This window comes from Hippocampus bargibanti, linkage group LG09 (genome assembly GCF_051943395.1).
Source record: "Hippocampus bargibanti isolate YZ-2025 linkage group LG09, ASM5194339v1, whole genome shotgun sequence".
NCBI lineage: Eukaryota > Metazoa > Chordata > Actinopteri > Syngnathiformes > Syngnathidae > Hippocampus > Hippocampus bargibanti.
Genome location: NC_142742.1, coordinates 981,449 through 1,000,479, shown reverse-complemented (window position 1 = coordinate 1,000,479; position 19,031 = coordinate 981,449). Strand labels below are relative to the sequence as shown.

General features: G+C 40.2%; 1 protein-coding gene across 2 annotated transcripts in view; it reads left to right on the top strand.

Annotated features, from left to right (window-relative positions):
* mta1 (metastasis associated 1) overlaps positions 1–19,031 on the top strand; it is a 50,432-nt gene that overhangs the window by 23,177 nt on the left and 8,224 nt on the right. Inside the window, exons 2-9 of one of the 2 annotated variants that reach the window (XM_089004044.1) lie at positions 7,014–7,231; positions 11,714–11,781; positions 12,826–12,919; positions 15,692–15,818; positions 15,934–15,997; positions 16,070–16,187; positions 17,493–17,595; positions 18,656–18,755. In XM_089004044.1, coding sequence (XP_088860170.1) covers positions 7,204–7,231; positions 11,714–11,781; positions 12,826–12,919; positions 15,692–15,818; positions 15,934–15,997; positions 16,070–16,187; positions 17,493–17,595; positions 18,656–18,755 — 702 coding nt within the window. In that variant the 5' untranslated portion in view covers positions 7,014–7,203. Of the gene's footprint in view, positions 1–6,238; positions 7,232–11,713; positions 11,782–12,825; positions 12,920–15,691; positions 15,819–15,933; positions 15,998–16,069; positions 16,188–17,492; positions 17,596–18,655; positions 18,756–19,031 lie in introns of those variants that run through there. The other variant, XM_089004043.1, reaches the window with a different exon arrangement.

The window sequence follows — 19,031 nt, the reverse complement described above, 5'->3', positions numbered from 1 at the left end:
ACAAGGCCACTTTACAAGTACATACTTTAAATGTACAATATTTAACATGTCCAATGTTGATTTAAATGACTCCAACTAAAAACAATCTAAATTTTCGATTTAGAATTTGTATGATTGATAACAATCTTGTTTGTCATATAAAAATAATACATAACATCACTACATTACAACACACTAGAAATAACCAGTTGCCTTTATTTTGTATGCTTAATCTAAATGACATTTCATTTAAAAAAAAATTGCCCAGATTGTCAAAAAAGGGATTATATAACTCAATGTATTTGTTAATGTGTGTAAATTTAAATGACACGAAGAGAAAAAAAAGTATTTCATCTAGATGGGGAAAAAGTGTTGACAGTGATGTTTATCGATGCATTGATGCCTTCAAATACACTCGGTAAATGTAACAAAATGCAGATTGGCTGACAGGAGGCAGAATCATCTTGACCCTTTTCCTTTCACCATGCAGGAAATAAGAATGCTGCTGTCTTGACGACCATTGTTTTTATTTTTGCTCGTCATTTATTTTATTGTATTTTTTTTTTTGGGCGGGGGGAGGGTTCGGAAAAGTCACTAAATATAGCCAAAAATGTTGGGAACACTTTTCTCCACGCAGACTGTGGGTGGGCCAGATGTGGGCTCCCTCTGGGCCTTATTTTTGCCCACCGTCTGCTCCTACGATCTTTGCTACTTTTAAAGGACAACCGACACCATTTTTTTGTTTCCTCACTGACATCAGAAAAACGTTTTATAGCATCTAAAATAGCCAAAGCAGGTTGATATTTTTAGTTAAATGCAAAACTGACTGAATAAAATTGACGGCCACAAAATGAGCTCGGAACTGGACAGATTCAGATTCAGAAAGTCCCGCCTCTTTGTTCGTGACGTCACACCAGGATACTCCTTCACAAACTGCCTTGCTCCAGAATCAAAACAAGGGCTTCAGAGAGTTCAAATTCGGAAAAAAATGCTTTTTTGTTACTCATCCAGTTATGAATATGATTCAAATAGTTCTGAAGAGGAAAGCATAAATGTTTGCCATCGATGAAAGAAGTCCTTCCGTATCAATTGGAGCCGTCTGGACTCCGATGTAGCGCCCAGAAAATGCACAAGATGGCTTCACCAGCTCCGTTGAAAATGGGCTGATTTGTCCGCTGGGAATTTGTGTCAATTTACACCTTCTATATGCGTGTTACCGCAATTGGCTGTGACACACAACGATTCACCATCGCGTTATTGATGTAGTTTTCCTTCTAATTTTGACATCAACACGGTGTTTTCAGATGAAAAAAAGTACCCAAAATGCATTGTGTGTCGCTTTCTCGGTCAGGGGCGTTCCCTCCGTGACGTCACGTCAGGAATCGTCACCAACTCAAAAACAAGACTTCCTGAATATTCAGTCTTAAAAGTTAAAACATAGCTATATGCGGTGGAATCTTTGTAAAATACGCTCGGTAGAAGTCATTTGAAGCCATTTTACAAATGATGGACACAACTTGTCCGGAGACGTCGGTTGTCCTTTAAGCTTTACTGACGCACTTTTCCTCTCGGCATCAACAGCAGAAGCAGCACAGAAGTGGGCCCGCTTTCACAGAATCACAATGCTCCCTTTGAGAGCCACCGACTCGTAGGAATGCGTTGGAAGAGCGCCTTGGGTGGATCCCCGTTCCTCCTCCGCTTGCAATCAAAATAAGGTCATGTGTCGCGTACGGAGAAGATGACCGAGTCAAAGGTTTCATTCTCACGTTCTCAGGCAAAGCGACTGAGGTCATCCGGCTTTCACACGTAGCGTAGGTGTCGTCTGCCCGGCTGACGAAAAGCAGACGTTGGCGGCGGAAGAGCGGCTTTGGCGACAGTCACGGAGGCGTGATTGTCAAAAAGTCACATGGACGGACGGAAAGGGGCAAGGACACTGCAATGTTCTTTGGCTTTGCTCCGATGGACACTCGCTTGCATCAGCACGATGTCATATCGTAGCCCGCCGTATATCCTCAGATTCACTCGGACCGTCACTTCTAGACCTCACAGAATTTGTTTTCATCTGACTTACTGTTTGCCGTTTGCTGAAGCGTGCATTTTTGGGTGGAAGCGGAGCTCTGAAAACTAGGCAGGGGTTCTTCATTAAAACATGAATACAGATATCGTAGGATTTAAACTGGTCATTTATTATTTGTATATTCGTTATTCTATTTTTTTATAATTTTATTTATTTATTTATTTATTTATTTATTTATTTATTTATTCATTTATTTATTTGTTAGTTTAGTCGTGTATTTATTTATGCCTTTATTAATATTTAAATATATTTATTTATATGTGTTTATATGTATTCATATTTATTTTTATTTACGTATATTTATTTCTATATGTTTATTTATTTATTTATTTAGTCATGTATTTATTTATGTATTTTTTATTTTTACATTCGTGTATTTATTTATATTTTTAATATTTAATGTTTATTTATATTTGTTTATATTTATTCATATTTATTTATTTATTTATTTATTTATTTGACGTGTATTTATGTATTTTTTTATTTATGCATTCATATATTCATTTATATTTTTAATATTTAAATATATTTATTTATTTATTTATAATAATAATACTACTACTAATAATAATGCATTTTATTTAAAATGTTATTTATTTATTGATTGATTTATTCATTCATTTACTCACTCACTCACTCACTCAGTTACTCACTCACTTTCTTTCTTACTTCATTACTTCGTAACTTCATTACTTAGTTACTTCATTACTCACTCACTCACTCACTCACTCACTGCCTCATTTCTTTCTTTGCAGGCAACATCCAACTTAGGACCGAGTTCCGTTCTATACGGTAGAGCAAACCAGGATGTTTCTTTCAACAACAAGCCCCCTTTGAGGTGTATTTCAGGACCAAAGCAAACATTTGTATCATGACTAGAGCCCAAACGGGACAGAAAATAACCTTTCCTTATCCCGTCTACATTCGGGAGGAAGTAAACGAAACCTCATGTTTTTATCTTCCGTCTGAGTCCGAGATGCAGAAATAGTTTTAGCGCCGCCCGTTCGCTGCCTCCGTCACGCACAAAAAAAGAGGGTTGGGAGACCGAGCCGAGCTCTTCAGTCTTATCCGCAAGATAATGTATCTGTGCGTTCAAATCCCACTGAACACTCAAGTGTGTCCGCCGGCATTTTATCTTTGTGCTGATGTCGCCTCCCAAACGCGGCCTCTGTTTCTAAAATAATCCTGCAGCAGCCGGTCAGGTGGGCGTTTTGGGAACGCTTCAATAAATAATGTCGTCTCGCTCGCTTTTTTTGCAAGCTTTTCAGTGCGGGTACTCATGACTGCGGTGATCATCATCCCGACAGCAATTAAAGGACAAGGTTCAAAGGTCAGAGGAATGTCCGTACACCATACCGGCGATTCTTGATCGTGGCGTGTCATCACCCCCCCCCCCCCCCCACACTACTACCCACCCAATGCGGACAAATCGTAGACGCCAACTGACACCACGTCCGAATGGAGACCACGTCTGCAGAAATTCACCGGCTGTGCTGCCGTCATCTGGTGGAATGCGACAGACAGTCCGTGCTATGGAATTCCCAAGCTAGGTGGGGCAGATAAGCTAATAAATAGCCCACTAGCTGACTGCTTGTTATTTGGACACAAATAATCAATCAAATCTTTGCTTCTCTTTTGATGGAATATGTCAGATTGTGACATCACGGTGCGGCTAATTAACATGCAAGGCTACTGCGGTGCTAGCATAGATTGCCAATAGTTAATAGCACTCCTAGCGTTATCGTGTGACGATGTTAGAACGTTTGGCTACATTGGGGGGTGGGAGATACGATTTCTCCAGTTGTCAACAATGCTCACTGGCATATATTCTTTGTCCTCCCTGGAGAAACGATTTTATTGCAGCTTATTGGTGACAGGTCACTGATGGTGTAATGGTACACTCGCCTGACTCGCGGGACTGGTTGCCACTCGATGATGGTGCGTGTGTGTGTGTGTGTGTGTGGGGGGGGGGGGGTTTAAATTGTGTGGAATAAGACTCACTGTTCCTTTCACAGTGCCTGACCGTGGAAATGAGGCCCCCTGCTGGTAGATTGAAACCACTACCACAAATTCAACAACCAGCAATGAAAGGGGTGGGGGGGGGGGGTCACCTCACTAAAAGTAGGTCGAGGGCTCTCTGGTGTCTTTCACAGGCCATCACACAAAAAAAGTGTTTTGGATGAAGTGAAAATTAAGGAATAACGTCGAGGAAAATATAATAATAATAATAATAATAATACATTTTATTTCAAAGCGCCTTTCAAAACTCTCAAGGACACTCTACAGTCACGGAATAAGATTTTTTTTTTCTCTGCGGGTGAGCAGCGGTAGCCATTCCTGATCATTTGTATATATGACGTGTCAATGAATACTATAGCAGTTAACCTAATCTGTCCATTTTTTTCTGGAAATGCAAAAACCAATCGCATTTTTTATAAATATTTGAGAACAAAAGTCATATTTTACCTTTCAATAGTATTTTTAAGCAATAGAAAATATTTTTCAAGGACGGAAATGACATTTTCTAGAAAAGGGCATATTAGAATTTTTTTTTTAATTAGATGTATTATATTTTTGAGAATCAGATGTGCAGATTTCCATATTGGTAAGTAGAGGATTGAATTTTATTTTGCATTTATGTATTATTTTGTATTTTTTCAATGTCTGGTTTGGCTTTTGAAAATATTATACATACTTTCAAAAAACAAACCAGGCATTAAAACATGTGGAATATTTTAATAATAATAATAATAATAATAATAATACATTTATAAGCGCCTTTCAAAACTCTCAAGACCACTTTAAATACATATTTTTAAATATTCCACTTTTTTCAATGTCTGGTTTGGTTTTTGAAATTATATTTTCATCGCCCAAAAATCTAAATAAAACAAAAAATATACAGATGTAATAAATAAATATAATAAATTAATTAAATAATAAGAAAAGTATTATTATTTGTCAATAAACTCATAGAATAAATAATAATAAATGTATTATTATTCTTTCTTATTTTTTATTATATTCATATATTATTTGTTTTATTTAGATTTTTTTGGGGAGGGATATATCATCAAAAATCAAATCACACATTGAAAAAAGTGGAATATTTAAAAATATGTGTATTTGAGAATATGTAAAGTTTACATTTTTTTATGATAGAAGCCACACATTTTCTATAATACTGGCAAAATACTGGTCAAAGTCACAAAGATGCATGTTTGAAGAAAAAAATGATGCATTCTTTATGGAAAAAAACTGTTGATAAAAAACACTGGCGATGTTCCAAAGGTTCTCGTTCTGTGGTTCCAAAAAAATGCCTTCAGGGGAAAAAAGGGTGAGGCCTTTTTTTTCTCTAAAAACGATACACACGGCAGCTCTTGTGTTCCATTTCTGAAGCTGCTATTTTGCAGTATCTTTGTGTAAAAGAATCCAACCCGTACATGGTATCTTGGCACAGGTGCGCCACATGAGCGGGGAATGCGCAATCTGCCTTTCTTTCCGCATTTCTTTTCACAAAAGGTACCACGCATGCAGCATCTCCTCGCTCAACGCCGCAGGCAACATTGAGACTGCACACTTGACCGGAGGTGGTGGGGGCGGGGGGTCGCCATTGGCTCTTCCGTGGTCACGTGACCACTAGGCCCAAGTCCCATGTGTCGGGCTCCTGTAATTGAGGCTTACACATGGTATAGATCAGACTGAGCTCTGACCACAAGCATTCCTACAGGGAGTAGAGGAGGTATGCTTTTATACACGCTTGCAAATGTCGCCAAAATGCTCCTTAAAGGACGCCATGTTTTTTGTTGTTGTTGTTGTTGTTGTTTCTTTTGGGTTTTTTTTGGGTGAGTTAACCAGCTACACACTTGAGAATAAACCCATCTTCTTTTCACTGTAGCTGTCTTTCATAGCAGAATAAAAAAACATACTAGAATCACGACATGGCGTGACTAGGACAACGAGTAGCGAATGTCAGGGGTCACCAACCTGAAAGCTACTTGTAGTTGGGTTTTCACCTGGTTTACGTCACAGCAAAATTCTGTTGTTGTAATACAGATTTCCAGACTAGGAGGGCGACAGAACTTCACTGTAGATCGAACATTTTCATGCTTTGGAAGAGAGAAAAATAATTTAATTCCACTTATTTAATTCCTTTGGCTGTATTATCACAAAAAACGACTCGTAAAAAATCAGCTGTGAATTTCAGCAAACAAAAAGAAAATTTTATAGATGTGATTAGATTAATTATTTGGTTGGGGACAGATAGATGCGAACTAGATGTTTACTGACAGTATGTTTTATCATTTTTCAAAGATGTTTAAAATTTCCTTACAAGAAAAAAAAACATATGGCGACCAATTCGAACGTTTGTGACATTGAACAGAATGTAACATATTGGCAACCTTCGCAAAAGCTAGCAAATGTTTGCTGCTCAGGGATATAAGGAGAAGATTTTTGTATTGACTTTTCCTTTATTTGTTTCTTTATTTTCGTGTTTGTCCATACAGAAGAAGGATAGTCAAATAGTAACTTGAGAGCTGTCGTTTGTTTGCTTTAATAAACAATGCTTAGTGATAGTTTTCTGTCTTGCACAACTATAAAAATATTTTTAAAAGTGAAAACTAATATTAAAAATCACAATTACCCCCAAAAAACAATACATTTTCAAAATAATAAAACGTGCTGTCAAAACGATTTAAAAACAAAGTGAATTGAAAACAAAAGACAAAAGGAAATGTTAGAAGTCGGTCACGTGACACTTGGCGAATCATTCTCAAAACACATTAGAAAGAGCTTAATAGTATAAAAAACAGACAGCAGATTTAAAGTAAAATTAGTAAGTAAAATGTGTATTTTTATTAAATTGTAAAGCAAACTATATATATATATAATTATCGAGGTTATGTCGTCTGCCAAAAGCCCGCCCGCCCGAGCTACGCTGTACTGTCTCTTTAAGGTCTCCAAGGCTGGTCTGTTTCGTATTGATCCGGCCACCATTTTCCAACACACAACGGCGGCAGCGCAGCTAGCAACACGGCCCACCGACCGCCAGGGAAGCAGGCGAGCGGGGGAGACAGCGAGGCGACCCACCCTCACGACCCGGAGAGAGGAACCCTTTCCTTTCCCTCGGCACCGGCAGGGCAGCAATGGCGGCCAACATGTACCGGGTCGGAGGTAAGACGGGGAGAGTTTGGGGGGTTGGTGGTGGTGTTGGTGGCGGCGGGGAGACAACCGACGCTGCCAGCAGGGAGGTTCGTCTCACGCCCTCACTGAGTCAGTCAGTCCCGGTTGGAGCCACCATTGTCAATTCTCCATTGATGCGTTTGTCTTTTTCATTCTCCTTCTCCTTTTCTTCATTCTACTTCTTCTTCCTCCCCATTATTTTACTCCCTTGAGGATTTTTTTTATGAGAGCCTTCCTCACCGTGAAGGCTCGATGAGCAGTCGTTTTTTTTAATTTTTGGTCAAACTTACAATGACTGTCAACTAACACGATTGTTCAAAGTTATTAACTACTTTCGAATTATGGCTTTATTCGTGAGAACCCCCCCCCCTTATATATACAAAGTGAAGGCTTGGAACTCTCGTGTGGAGTTGGTGCCATGCTGAAATCTCGTTTTTTTTTTCCTTCGTGACAAAATGAATGTCAATCACACAGGACAAAACATTAGGGACACCTGCAGGTAGGGGGGGGGGGGGGGGGGGGTCACAAAATAATCGCCTTCCACGCGAAAAGTCTGGTGTGATGTTTTAAACTCCCAACCCTTGTCCTGTCATTCCAGAATTCCCTCGCGCAACAGGCGTTGTTCATCTCAGATTGGAAACTTCGTAAGCAAAATACCCCGTTGGGGGGTGGGGGGGCGACGACATAAAATAAGTTGTTGCAACAAATTGGGAGTCACCCCACCGCCCCCCGCCCCATTCGCCCCCCTTGTCCAATCGTTTTCAGAATTCTGAACTCTGATCCAACCCGGAATTCCACTTCCCAAAGGTGGTTTTATTTGTCTCGTATAAAACAATAGCGGTGTTCACATGAGAGCAGGGAAAATGTTAGGGTGTTAAAAATTCACACCCGTGGATATTTTGCGTGTTATATTGGTCAGGTTTATAATAATCCATTTGCTATCCATTTGCTATCCATTTGCTATCTAGCTAGCTAGCTATCTATTTGCTATCCATTTGCTATCTATTAGCTAACTACCTAGTTGAATATATTTGCTATCTATTTGCTATATAGCTAGTTACCCAGCTAGCTAGCTATTTGCTATATATTAGCTAGCTACCTAGCTGGCTATCTATTTGCTATACATTTGCTATCTATTAGCTATCTGGCTAGCTAGCTAGTTATGTAGCTGGGTATTTATTAGCTATATGGCTATCTTGCTTGTTAGCTAACTGTCTATCTGGCTATCTATTAGCTATATAGCTGGCTACCTGGCTGGCTATCTATTTGCATTTCTATTTATTTGAGTTACTTCCGGGTTGAGTGAACGCTGGCGCATGTGGCTGCCGCTGCTCACCCGCAGAAAAACTGATCCTGCGACTGTAAAGTGACCTTGAGAGTTTTGAAAGGCGCTTATAAATGAAATGTATAATAATAATAATAATAATGAGAATAACAATAACAACAATAATAATAATAATGACAATAACAATAACAAAGATAATGATAATGACGATGATAATGATGATAATGATGCTAATCAGAATCAGATCAGAATCAGAATCATCTTTATTGCCAAGTATGTAGAACACACAAGGAATTTGTTTCCGGTAGAACACGCTGCACTAGTATCGTTGTCAAAAAAACTGCTAAGTGGCACTATACAGTTCCATTTTGGCTACTGTTGAAATATAATATATAATAATGATAATAATGATGATAATGACGATAAGTGATAATAATCATAATAATCATAAGAATGAAATGTATTATTATGACTATAATAATATTCCATTTCATTTCTAAGCGCCTTTCAAAACTCACAAGGACACTTTAAAGTCACAGGATATGTTTTTCTGCGGGTTAGGGGGGGGCTCGGAGGAAGAACTGTATAATCTCCCGAAACTTTGACTCAATCGTTGTCATCCATGACGGATTTCATCCAAATGGGTACAATGTCGTTTGTTGTCATTTCTCCACCAGTAAAATAATAATAAAAGAAATAATACTACAAATAATCCATCCAACAGGAAATCTTTTGATCAATCGATCGTTTCATTTCAACTATTTTTTTAAACCCTTTGAAGGGGACGGGGTGACCATTTTGCAAGACAATGCGAGGCCATCTTGGAAAAAGCTCCGACTTTCTCCGAGTGAATGAAGCTGGGACAAAGGCCGCTTTGGCAGGCCTTGATGTCTTTGTGCCATATCTCCCCAAACCTCCCGCCCCCCCTCCCACTCCATCTCCCCCTTTCCCAATCCCTCGCTACGAGCCGCCGTCCTCACTTCCTGCAACCGGCTTCCTGCCGGTTGGTGACGTCCGCCACCAAATATCAGAAATGCTTCAAAATTCACTACAGATGTCGTTTCCCATTTTCGTCAGCCCTTTAAAGGACAACTGACATCTCCGGACATGTTGCGTCCATAATTTGTAAAATGGCTTCCAATGACTTCTACTGAGCGTATTGTACAAAGATTCCACCGTATATAGCTATATTTCACGTTTTAAGAGTCTCGCTGAGTATTCCGGAAGTCTTGTTTTTGAGTTGGTGACGAGTCCTCACCCTACGTCACTGAAGGAACGCCCCTCACCGAAAAAAGGAAACATGTAGGACCAAAAAGAGGCAGAAGAGGGCGACAAAGCTCCATGTAAGGAATTAATCAGCCTGGGGAAACGGACTGATTAATTCCTTACACGGCTTTGTCGCCATTTTCTGCCTTTTTTGGGTGCGACATTACCCACCCCTGATGCCTCAAAATGACACGAATATATTCTTTAATCGATTGCAAACATGTGTGCTTTCTTATTCAGAACTATTTGAATCATATTCATAACTGGATGAGTAACAAGAAAGCATATTCTCCAAATCTGAAGCCATTGTTTTGATTCTCCAGCAATGCAAGATGTCTTGCCGTGACACCACGAACATGGGGGCGGCACCTTCTGAAACTGGCCACTTCCGGTTTCAAATTGAAGTACTTTTTAGACACTTTAAGTCATTTTTATTGGTGTTTTGCATTTGACTAAAAATATCATACTGCGTGTTTTGGGTATTTTAGATGCTATAAAACGTTTTTCTGATGTCAGTTAGGTAACAAAAAAGTGACATCGGTTGTCCTTTAACCGGCGCGTGAAAAATTTAATTATGCTCTTTTAACATGAACAAACGCACCAAATATTGTGCTCATTAAAAATAAATAAATAATTACCGTATTTATTGGAGTATAACGCGCACCCCTGTATAACGCGCACCCCTAATTTTCAATTAAAAATCGGTCTAAAATTTTGTTTCACTTTTTCTCTGCTCGGTAACAGTATATCCATTAAAATATGAAGAACACTGAATGGAAACTATGGATATTGGTCATTGTGCAAAACAGCAATGCTTAACTCGCGTTTCAGTGTGGGCGAGTTGAGGACAGGAAATCAGAATCAGAAAACCTTTATTCGTCCCGCAATGGGGAAATTTGCAATAATGAAATGATGCGTAGCTAAAGAAATGGCGATCCGGATCTTTCCGAGAATCGAAAGTGAAGGGCGAGAATAGCCATGGAAATGCTGCCCCCTCCTGGAAGGGATAAAGCCTTAATATATATATATATATATGAGAATTTTTTTTTCCCAGGCTTTGTTTATAACGCGCACCCAAACTTTGAGTTCTTTTTTAGGTAGAAAATTTTGCAGATTTTTTTTTTTAAAGAGAATTTGTTAATATATATTTATATATTTATTTATAGGTTTGTTTATTCATTCTAATAATGAAAGAACTACCAGGTTGAGTGAACGCTGGTGCATGTGGCTGCCGCTGAATTATTATTATTTATTATTATTATTATTATTATGTGATTCATGTTTTGAATTGTACCAGAAACCATCAAAGTGATTTATTTTTGCAGAGTATGAGGATTTAATAGCCCGATTGTAGGGTAAGGCGTTGAATATTCAAATCTCATAGGGGGGGTTCGGCGAAAACCACAATTTCCATATACCGCCGGCGTCAAATGTTGCCTTCCCGCATGAAAACAAATGGCGGCAGTGTGAAAGGGGCTCGGGTACATTGTCACCCTCCCATGGGGGGGGGGGGGGGCATAGTTGGGGGATGGGCGTCTGGATGTGGTTTCGGGGTGGTTGTTAGCTCCGGGCGTCCGACCAAATGTGCTCGGGATAATCTGACTCAAGACCTGGCGCCTCACCAAACCTGCAGGGGGTGGTGGGTGGTGGGGGGGTGGGCATCCCGAGGGGTGCTCAGCCTCCCGTGGCGCCGGTCCTGTGACACCCCCCCCCCCCCCCCCCCGCGCACTAATACGCACACGCCTGCAACGCTAACTTTGTATGTGCGAGTCCTAAGATAAACGCATAGCCGTGGATGGGAGATCAAATAAAAATGGCCGTTTTTTGTTTATTTAATCAAGATGACTGATGCCTGTTTTTTCCCCCCAATCCCCCTTTGACAATTTTACCCCCTCCCCCCCTCCCACACTTCCTCCCCGCAGATTATGTTTATTTTGAGAACTCGTCCAGTAACCCGCTGCTGATCAGGAGGATAGAAGAGTTGAATAAGGTGAGTGTGCGTTTGTCCGTCCGTCGGTCCGTCCGTGTGTGTCCGTCACCCGAATTTGACGACAACAAAGTCGCTTTCGGCGCGTGTGATGACGCAAAACAGCTGTTTAACAGACGTCCATTCGCCCCGCCACGATTTCAGTTAGACGTGGTCTTCGGTTTTACGACATGCCAAACGTGACGGTTTTGAGATTACGAATGATTTGAACAAAAATAATCTTGTCATGTGACCACCAAAGTTTATTTTTTGTTTGGGAGATTTATGGCCCCAAAATGGTTTTTCGTCCAAATATTTACGATGATTTTGGTGACTGACAAACGGCGATGCGTTCCGACATCCGTACGAATTTGTTGTCGGGAACCGCGGTGCTTTATCGTAAACGGAGCTCCGCCTCCGAGGACGAAAAAAAAGGCCAAAATATTTCTAGCATGCCTAGTTGTGATTTTTTTTTGTGGGCTATGTTCTCGTAAACATGTAGACCTCATTTCACGTCAATTAATAAAATTGGCCCCGGCAGGCTACTTTTAACTCATTCACTGCCAGACGATGTGCAAAAAAAGTGTCCACTCCAGTGGACACTTTTTTCATAAAATCCAATACATATTGTTTCATATAGTGCTTTAAAACGGTAACAAAACGCTAACATGGACAAAGGGCAAATACTGCCCCCTCATGGAAGGGAAAAAAAATATTATCCGATGACTGTAGTGTCCTTGAGTTTTGGATTGGATTTAGATTGGATTTGCCTTGATTAGTTTTGAAAGTAGCTTAGAAATCAAATGTATTATTATTATTATTATTATTAATTACATGTGACTAGAGGTGCACTTGACATATAGCGAGGGCAACTGATCAATACCTAAATGACTATTATTCCTTTTTCTTTCAACACGTAATTGTCAAACCGCGCACCGTAATCAATAAGTTGCTGACATCTTAAAACATGTGTAAGGCTACAGAGATTTTTTTTTAAAAATCTATCGTCTACATGTGAGATGGGAACACCTGTTGCCATGGTAACACCGATTGTCTCCCCCTCGGCAGACCGCCAATGGGAACGTGGAGGCCAAAGTGGTGTGTTTTTACCGACGGAGGGACATCTCCAGCACGCTCATCGCCCTCGCCGACAAGCACGCCAGTGAGTGACCGAGCATAACGCCTGTCACGAAACGAGGACGCCCCGCACGTTTGCGTAGTTGCCTTTCATGCCGGACTCGGAAAGTGATTCTCGGAGCCAGCGCGGTACGGCAAAGTTCTAGCAGTTTTTTTTTTGAACGGCTTCCTGGCTGCGACACTGACGTTGGCAATGATGGCGAGCTTTAAAAAAAAATAAGAGTATGGCAACAAAGCGCAAATGAGGTACATAAAATGTAGTTAGCTTCAATCGGCCATCGATAAGTTCCACTTCCTGTCCATTTTTTTTTCAACGCTGTCCACAATGACAAAGCACCACCCAAAAAAACATTTTTTTTAGCTACCGTATTTTCACGACCATCAGGCGCATCGTATTGAAAGGCGCAGATATGGCCGCCATTTCTGTATTTCGTACATACACAAGGCACACCGCATGATCAAAACATATGTACGTTGTCTTGCGCAATATTTTGTATCTGCGGCCTTCGTTGCCATGTCTCAAGTTACCGATAATGCTGACGCAGGACACACCAATAAAAAAGGGGCAGCTCGAGACGAGAAGAGCTCCTGGCTCCTTCTTGCGAGCGGTTACAACTTTCCGGGCCTGCGTTCAATAAAATAACACGCAGCGTTGATCTTCGACTGCGCGATAACATCGGGCGTCGAAACGTGAAGCGCATTTATGACTGTGCCGGCGGACCTTGCTGATGCTGGGAGGAGTTGAGGAGTTGACTCCTAATGACAACATTTTTAGTGCATTTCTAGCTATCTAGATATCTCGCTAGCTATCTAGCTAAACATAGCTAGCTAGCAAGAAATAGATAGATGTATTGCTTGATAGCTAGATAGATTGATAGATATCTCTTGCTAGATAGCTCGATGCCTAGCTATGTAGCTAAATATATAGCTTGATAGCTAGCTAGCTAGAGAGATAGCTATCTCTTTATAGATGGCTTGATACCTAGCTGTCTCTTGCTAGCTAGGTAGATGGCTCGATACCTAGCTATCGCTACCTCTATGGATGGTGGGGGTGATGGGAGGTGAGGCTTCTTGAGGCCCGTCGAGGGAGCGTTCTGAATGTCCGCAAGCAAAAATATTTGATCAATGACTCATAGCACACAACAGCCGTGCAAGACCCGCGCACAGTCGGCCGCCATGTTTCAGGGATCATGGCGATACCGAATTAAACCTACACACGTCATGCATGTATAAGAAATACGTGTGTAACACACACACACACACACACACACACACACACACACACACACACACATTTGAAGTAGTTTTTGGACACTTTAAGTCATTTTTATTGTTGTTTTGCATTTCACTAAAACTACCATACTGCGTGTTTTGGGTATTTTAAATGCTATTAAACGTTTTTCTGATGTCAGCTAGGAAACAAAAAAATGGTGTTGGTTGTCCCTTCTCGCCATGTCGTTAAGGTGGAGTCAGTTTATTAAGGCGCCCCCCACCACCCCCATTCGTCAATAATTGATAAGTGGCCCGGGCAGCTAAAACTGAGCGCCAATTTACGTCGGAGTCCGTTTTACCTCCCCCCGATTTGCCATAATCTCATGTCGTCTTTGATTCATTTTTCCTGTTGAACCTTATTTAATAAGCTTTGTTAATAATTAGCTGCTCGAATGGAGTGTGCGATTGTGTATGTGCGTGTGTGTGTGTGTGTGTGTGTGCGTCCGTCCGTTTGTGTGTCTGTGTATTGATTTTGGCCACACATCCCCGCTTCTGAAAAATCCCTTGATTGCTTTTTGTTCAGCCTTGCGACTCGCTGGCTCTGTCTTGCCTTCTAATGAAAGTCCAAATGAATTGGATCACGTATTTGCGACCCCACAGCCCCCCTCAAGACCCCACCGCCCACCCATCTCGCTCTCCCCCTCTCACTTACATTCATAACCTCTCTCACATTCGCCTCCTTTCACTCCCCGAGGCACGCTTTTGCTCTCCTCCTCTCGCCAGATTTACCTACTTAGCACTTTATTTGCTATCTATTAGCTATCTGGCTGGCTCACTAGCTAGCTAGGTATTATCTATTTATCTGGCTCGCTAGCTATCTAGCTAGCTAGCTATTAGCTATCTAACTGGCTGGCTAGCTATTAGCTATCGTTTAGCTATTAGCTCTTTCGTCCAGTGTTCCGCCGCCATTGCTCGCAACGCTTATTTCAACTCTTTCAGTCTTTTATCATTTTGCCAAATATCTTTAATTTTAATCTAAATATCACCCTCCCCCTTAACCCCACCCCTCCACACACAAATGGACTCCTACCCCAAAAAAATCGCAGAGAATGAATCATCAATTTAAGTACAACTATTCAGCCAATTAGAAGCACTTGGAAGTATTTATCATCCAAAAAATGTAGGCACTATACAGTTCTATTTGAGTTACTATTTAGAGAGTTAATGGCTTGGGGGAAGAAGCTGTTTAAATGTCTGCTGGATTTGGTGAGCATGGATCGGTAGCACCTGCCTGAGGGGGAGTCGCTGGAAAAGGTGGTGGGCAGGGTGCGGAGGGTCCAGTAGTATTTTCCGCACCCTTGTTTGGATTGGATTTTTGCAGTGTGCAACATGAGGCCCATAGATTCGTTTTATGGGGCCCATTTTGGAATATGGTAACACAATCTTTCTATATTTATTGTTCCTTGGTATAATTTAGTATTTTTTTAACGTGAATTGAATCCATTTTGTCGAGAAAAAAACCGTGAATATTTTGGTCATGCATCATTTCTCTGAAGCTAAGGTTCCCTGTTCACGTCTGTTTTAGGGGAACTGGAGGAGGAGATGGAGAATCCCGAGATGAGCGACCTCCCCGAGAAGCAGAAACATCAGCTCAGACACCGGGAGCTCTTTTTATCCCGCCAGCTCGAGTCCCTCCCCGCCACGCACATCAGGTAAATATTCGTGCTGACGAGCATCTTATAAAGCCAAAAATGTTCATTATTCCCACAGTTATGATTGACGTTTACGTCATCTCATGTCCTTAACCCCCCCGCCACCCCACTCCAGGGGCAAATGCTGCGTGACGCTGCTGAACGAGACCGAAGCACTCAAGTCCTACCTGGACCGAGAGGTGCGTTCATCAACTCGAGCGCTCCCGCGTGGTTCAAAGCGGTCTAAAGCGCAACCCGACACCCTTCCCCAGGATGCTTTCTTCTACTCGCTGGTGTACGACCCCCAGCAGAAGACCCTGCTGGCCGACAAGGGCGAGATCCGGGTGGGCAACAAATATCAGGCCGACGTCGCCGACCTGCTCAACGAAGGTGGGGCGGGACGGGACGTCAATCTGACTCCACTTTTTTGTCTTCTCCTAAACACATTCATTGACTTGATTATTGATTTAAAATAGTGTGTATTTTAAGACATTTATGTATTTATTTATTTATTTATTTATTTATTTATCTGTATGTAGTCATTTATTTATCTGTTTATTTTAATTTATTTAATTTTGTTGATTTATTTTGATGTATTTAATTTTACATATATTTATTGTGTGTGTTTTTTGGGGTTTTATTTATTTGTTTATTTGCCTTTTTACTCACCTGTTTTTATTTATTTGATTTACTTGTTTTATTTTTATTCGGAGCACATATTCCCAATTTTAATATAGTGTTTAAAACAATATATATATATATATATATATATATATATATATATATATATATATATATATATATATATATATATATATATATATATATATAATATACATTGATTTTTTTTTGTCTGTTTATGTTTATTTATTGTAATGTATTTATCTGCCTGTTTATTTATTTATTCATATTTAATTTAGTTGATTTATTTATCTGTCCATTTATTTTGGATTATTTAATTCCTTATTAATATTCCATATTAATGTCCTTATTGTGTGTTTTTTAGATGTTATTTATTTGTTTATTTATTTGTTTATTTGTATTTCTTCACCTGTTTTTATTTACTTATTTTATTACTTTTTGTTTTATTTGTTGTGTTTGTTAGTTTTTTTTCTGAGCATTTATTCCCAAATTCAATCGGGCATAAAACCAAAATGAAATTCATAGCGGGTGGGATATTTATTTATTTATTTATTTATTTATTTATTTATTTATTTATTTATTTATTTGTTCATTCATTCATTCATATGTCTATTTGTTTATTTATTTTTATTTTATTTATTAAAAATTATTTATCTGCATATTTATTTAATTTTATGTATCACTTTTTATTATTTATTTTGCATTGTATGTTTTATGGTTGTTATTTGTTATTATTTATTTGCCTGTATTTATTCATTTATTTATTTATTATACTCATTTATTTATTATAATCTGAGTGTTCCCAAATTAATCAGTAGAACCGAAATTGAATTCATAGCGGGTGGGATTGCAATTAGCGCGCCGCGGGTGGATGGAGCGTCGTTGCTGGCTAATTAAAGCCACTTTAATGATGTTTTGTTTGTTTTTTTTGGGGGGAGTTTTATGGGGGTTTTCTCTTTTTGAGTTTTGCTACGACGGCGCATCGGAAGACTCTCCTTGAAGATAAACAAGCCGACGTTGAATTATTTTTGCTTGTGTGTGTGTGTGTGATAGGTGAAGAGGATGCCAGAGACTTGGAAAAACTGGAGGAGAAAATCTGGGAGCCCAGCAGTTCGCTGACGGAGAAGCAGATCGACCAATTTTTGGTGGTAGCTCGGTAAGATTGATGAACTAACTGGAATTGGGAAATGCTTTCCGTCCAGTCAAAGCTCGGATTTCAAATGTCTCGCTTCTCGATCTAATCGGTTTTCGACCAAAAATGCGTTTTTTATGCCTCGGTTTACAGGCAAAATTGGATTCTCATGCAAACTGAGCCAGTTGACTCCCGTGCGCTTCCTTCGACATCACTTTCTGGTATCGCGTCTCATCGTGACCAACGCATAAACCTCGTGTAGCGTTTCATTGTGATGAGCAGGCATCTTTTCCTCTTCAATTACCATTTAATTTAATACAACGATTCACCATTGCGTTATTTATGTGTTTTCCTTCTAATGTCGCCATCAACACCAAGTTTTCAGCCCAAACAAAGTACCGCAAAATGCATTGAAGTGATGCAAGGTATGTACTTTCTCAGTCAGGGGCGTTCCTTCAGTGACGTGACGTGAGGACTCGTCACCAACTCAAAAACAAGACTTCCGGAATATTCAGCGCGAGTCTAAAATGGTAAAATATAGCTATATGCGGTAGAATCTTTGTCAAATATGCTCAGTAGAAATCATTTGAAGCGATTTTACAAATTATGGACACAACTTGTCCGCAGACATCGGTTCTCCGTTAAAAAAAAGAAAAAGCAGACATTGATTATAATGAGAAATGTTTCAGTTTTTGAACAAGTTTCTGGAACAGATTATGGTCAAAAACTGAGATTTGACTATATTAGATACAAGTGAAGTAGTTCGGGTGGGGATGTCGCCACGCTGTAGAATAAGACTACTTGCCCTTTGGTCTGCTTCTGTAATGATGTCACCCTACGCCACCCTCCCCAAAATGCAGAAAAAGGGCACAAAACATGGCAAATTAATTCACCTTTTTTTTTTTTTCGCCTCCCCCCTCCCTCCCAAATTTACTGGAGCGAAATCACACTCTTTTCGAGTCTCACAACCACATATCCCTCTTCCGTCCTCTAAAAATCACCAAAAATGATCCACAAATCAATGAATATGATTACAATGGTTTTTTTGAGCGGAACTTTTTTTTTTCCAATCTTGCTCCTTTAGGTCGGTGGGTACGTTCGCCCGAGCTTTGGACTGTAGCAGCTCCGTGCGCCAGCCCAGCCTTCACATGAGCGCTGCCGCAGCCTCCAGAGACATCACCTTGGTGAGGCCGGTTCTTCGGGGGTGGGAGGGGGGGTCAACGGGATGTGCCGGGGCTCATTTTATCATCTCGTTGTATGGCGGGAGGAGCTAGAAATATTTTGCGAGTTATGAGTGCATATCACTCCTAGGCCTTCAGTAGTGCTACAGCTGCGAGTGTGGTGTGATATTACTACACGTCCACTAGAGGGTGCCATTGGCTATGAAATAATTTGTGACGAAGAAATAATGTCATTAAACGGTTCAAATTTTTACTATGAACGTGTGCATTCATGATAAC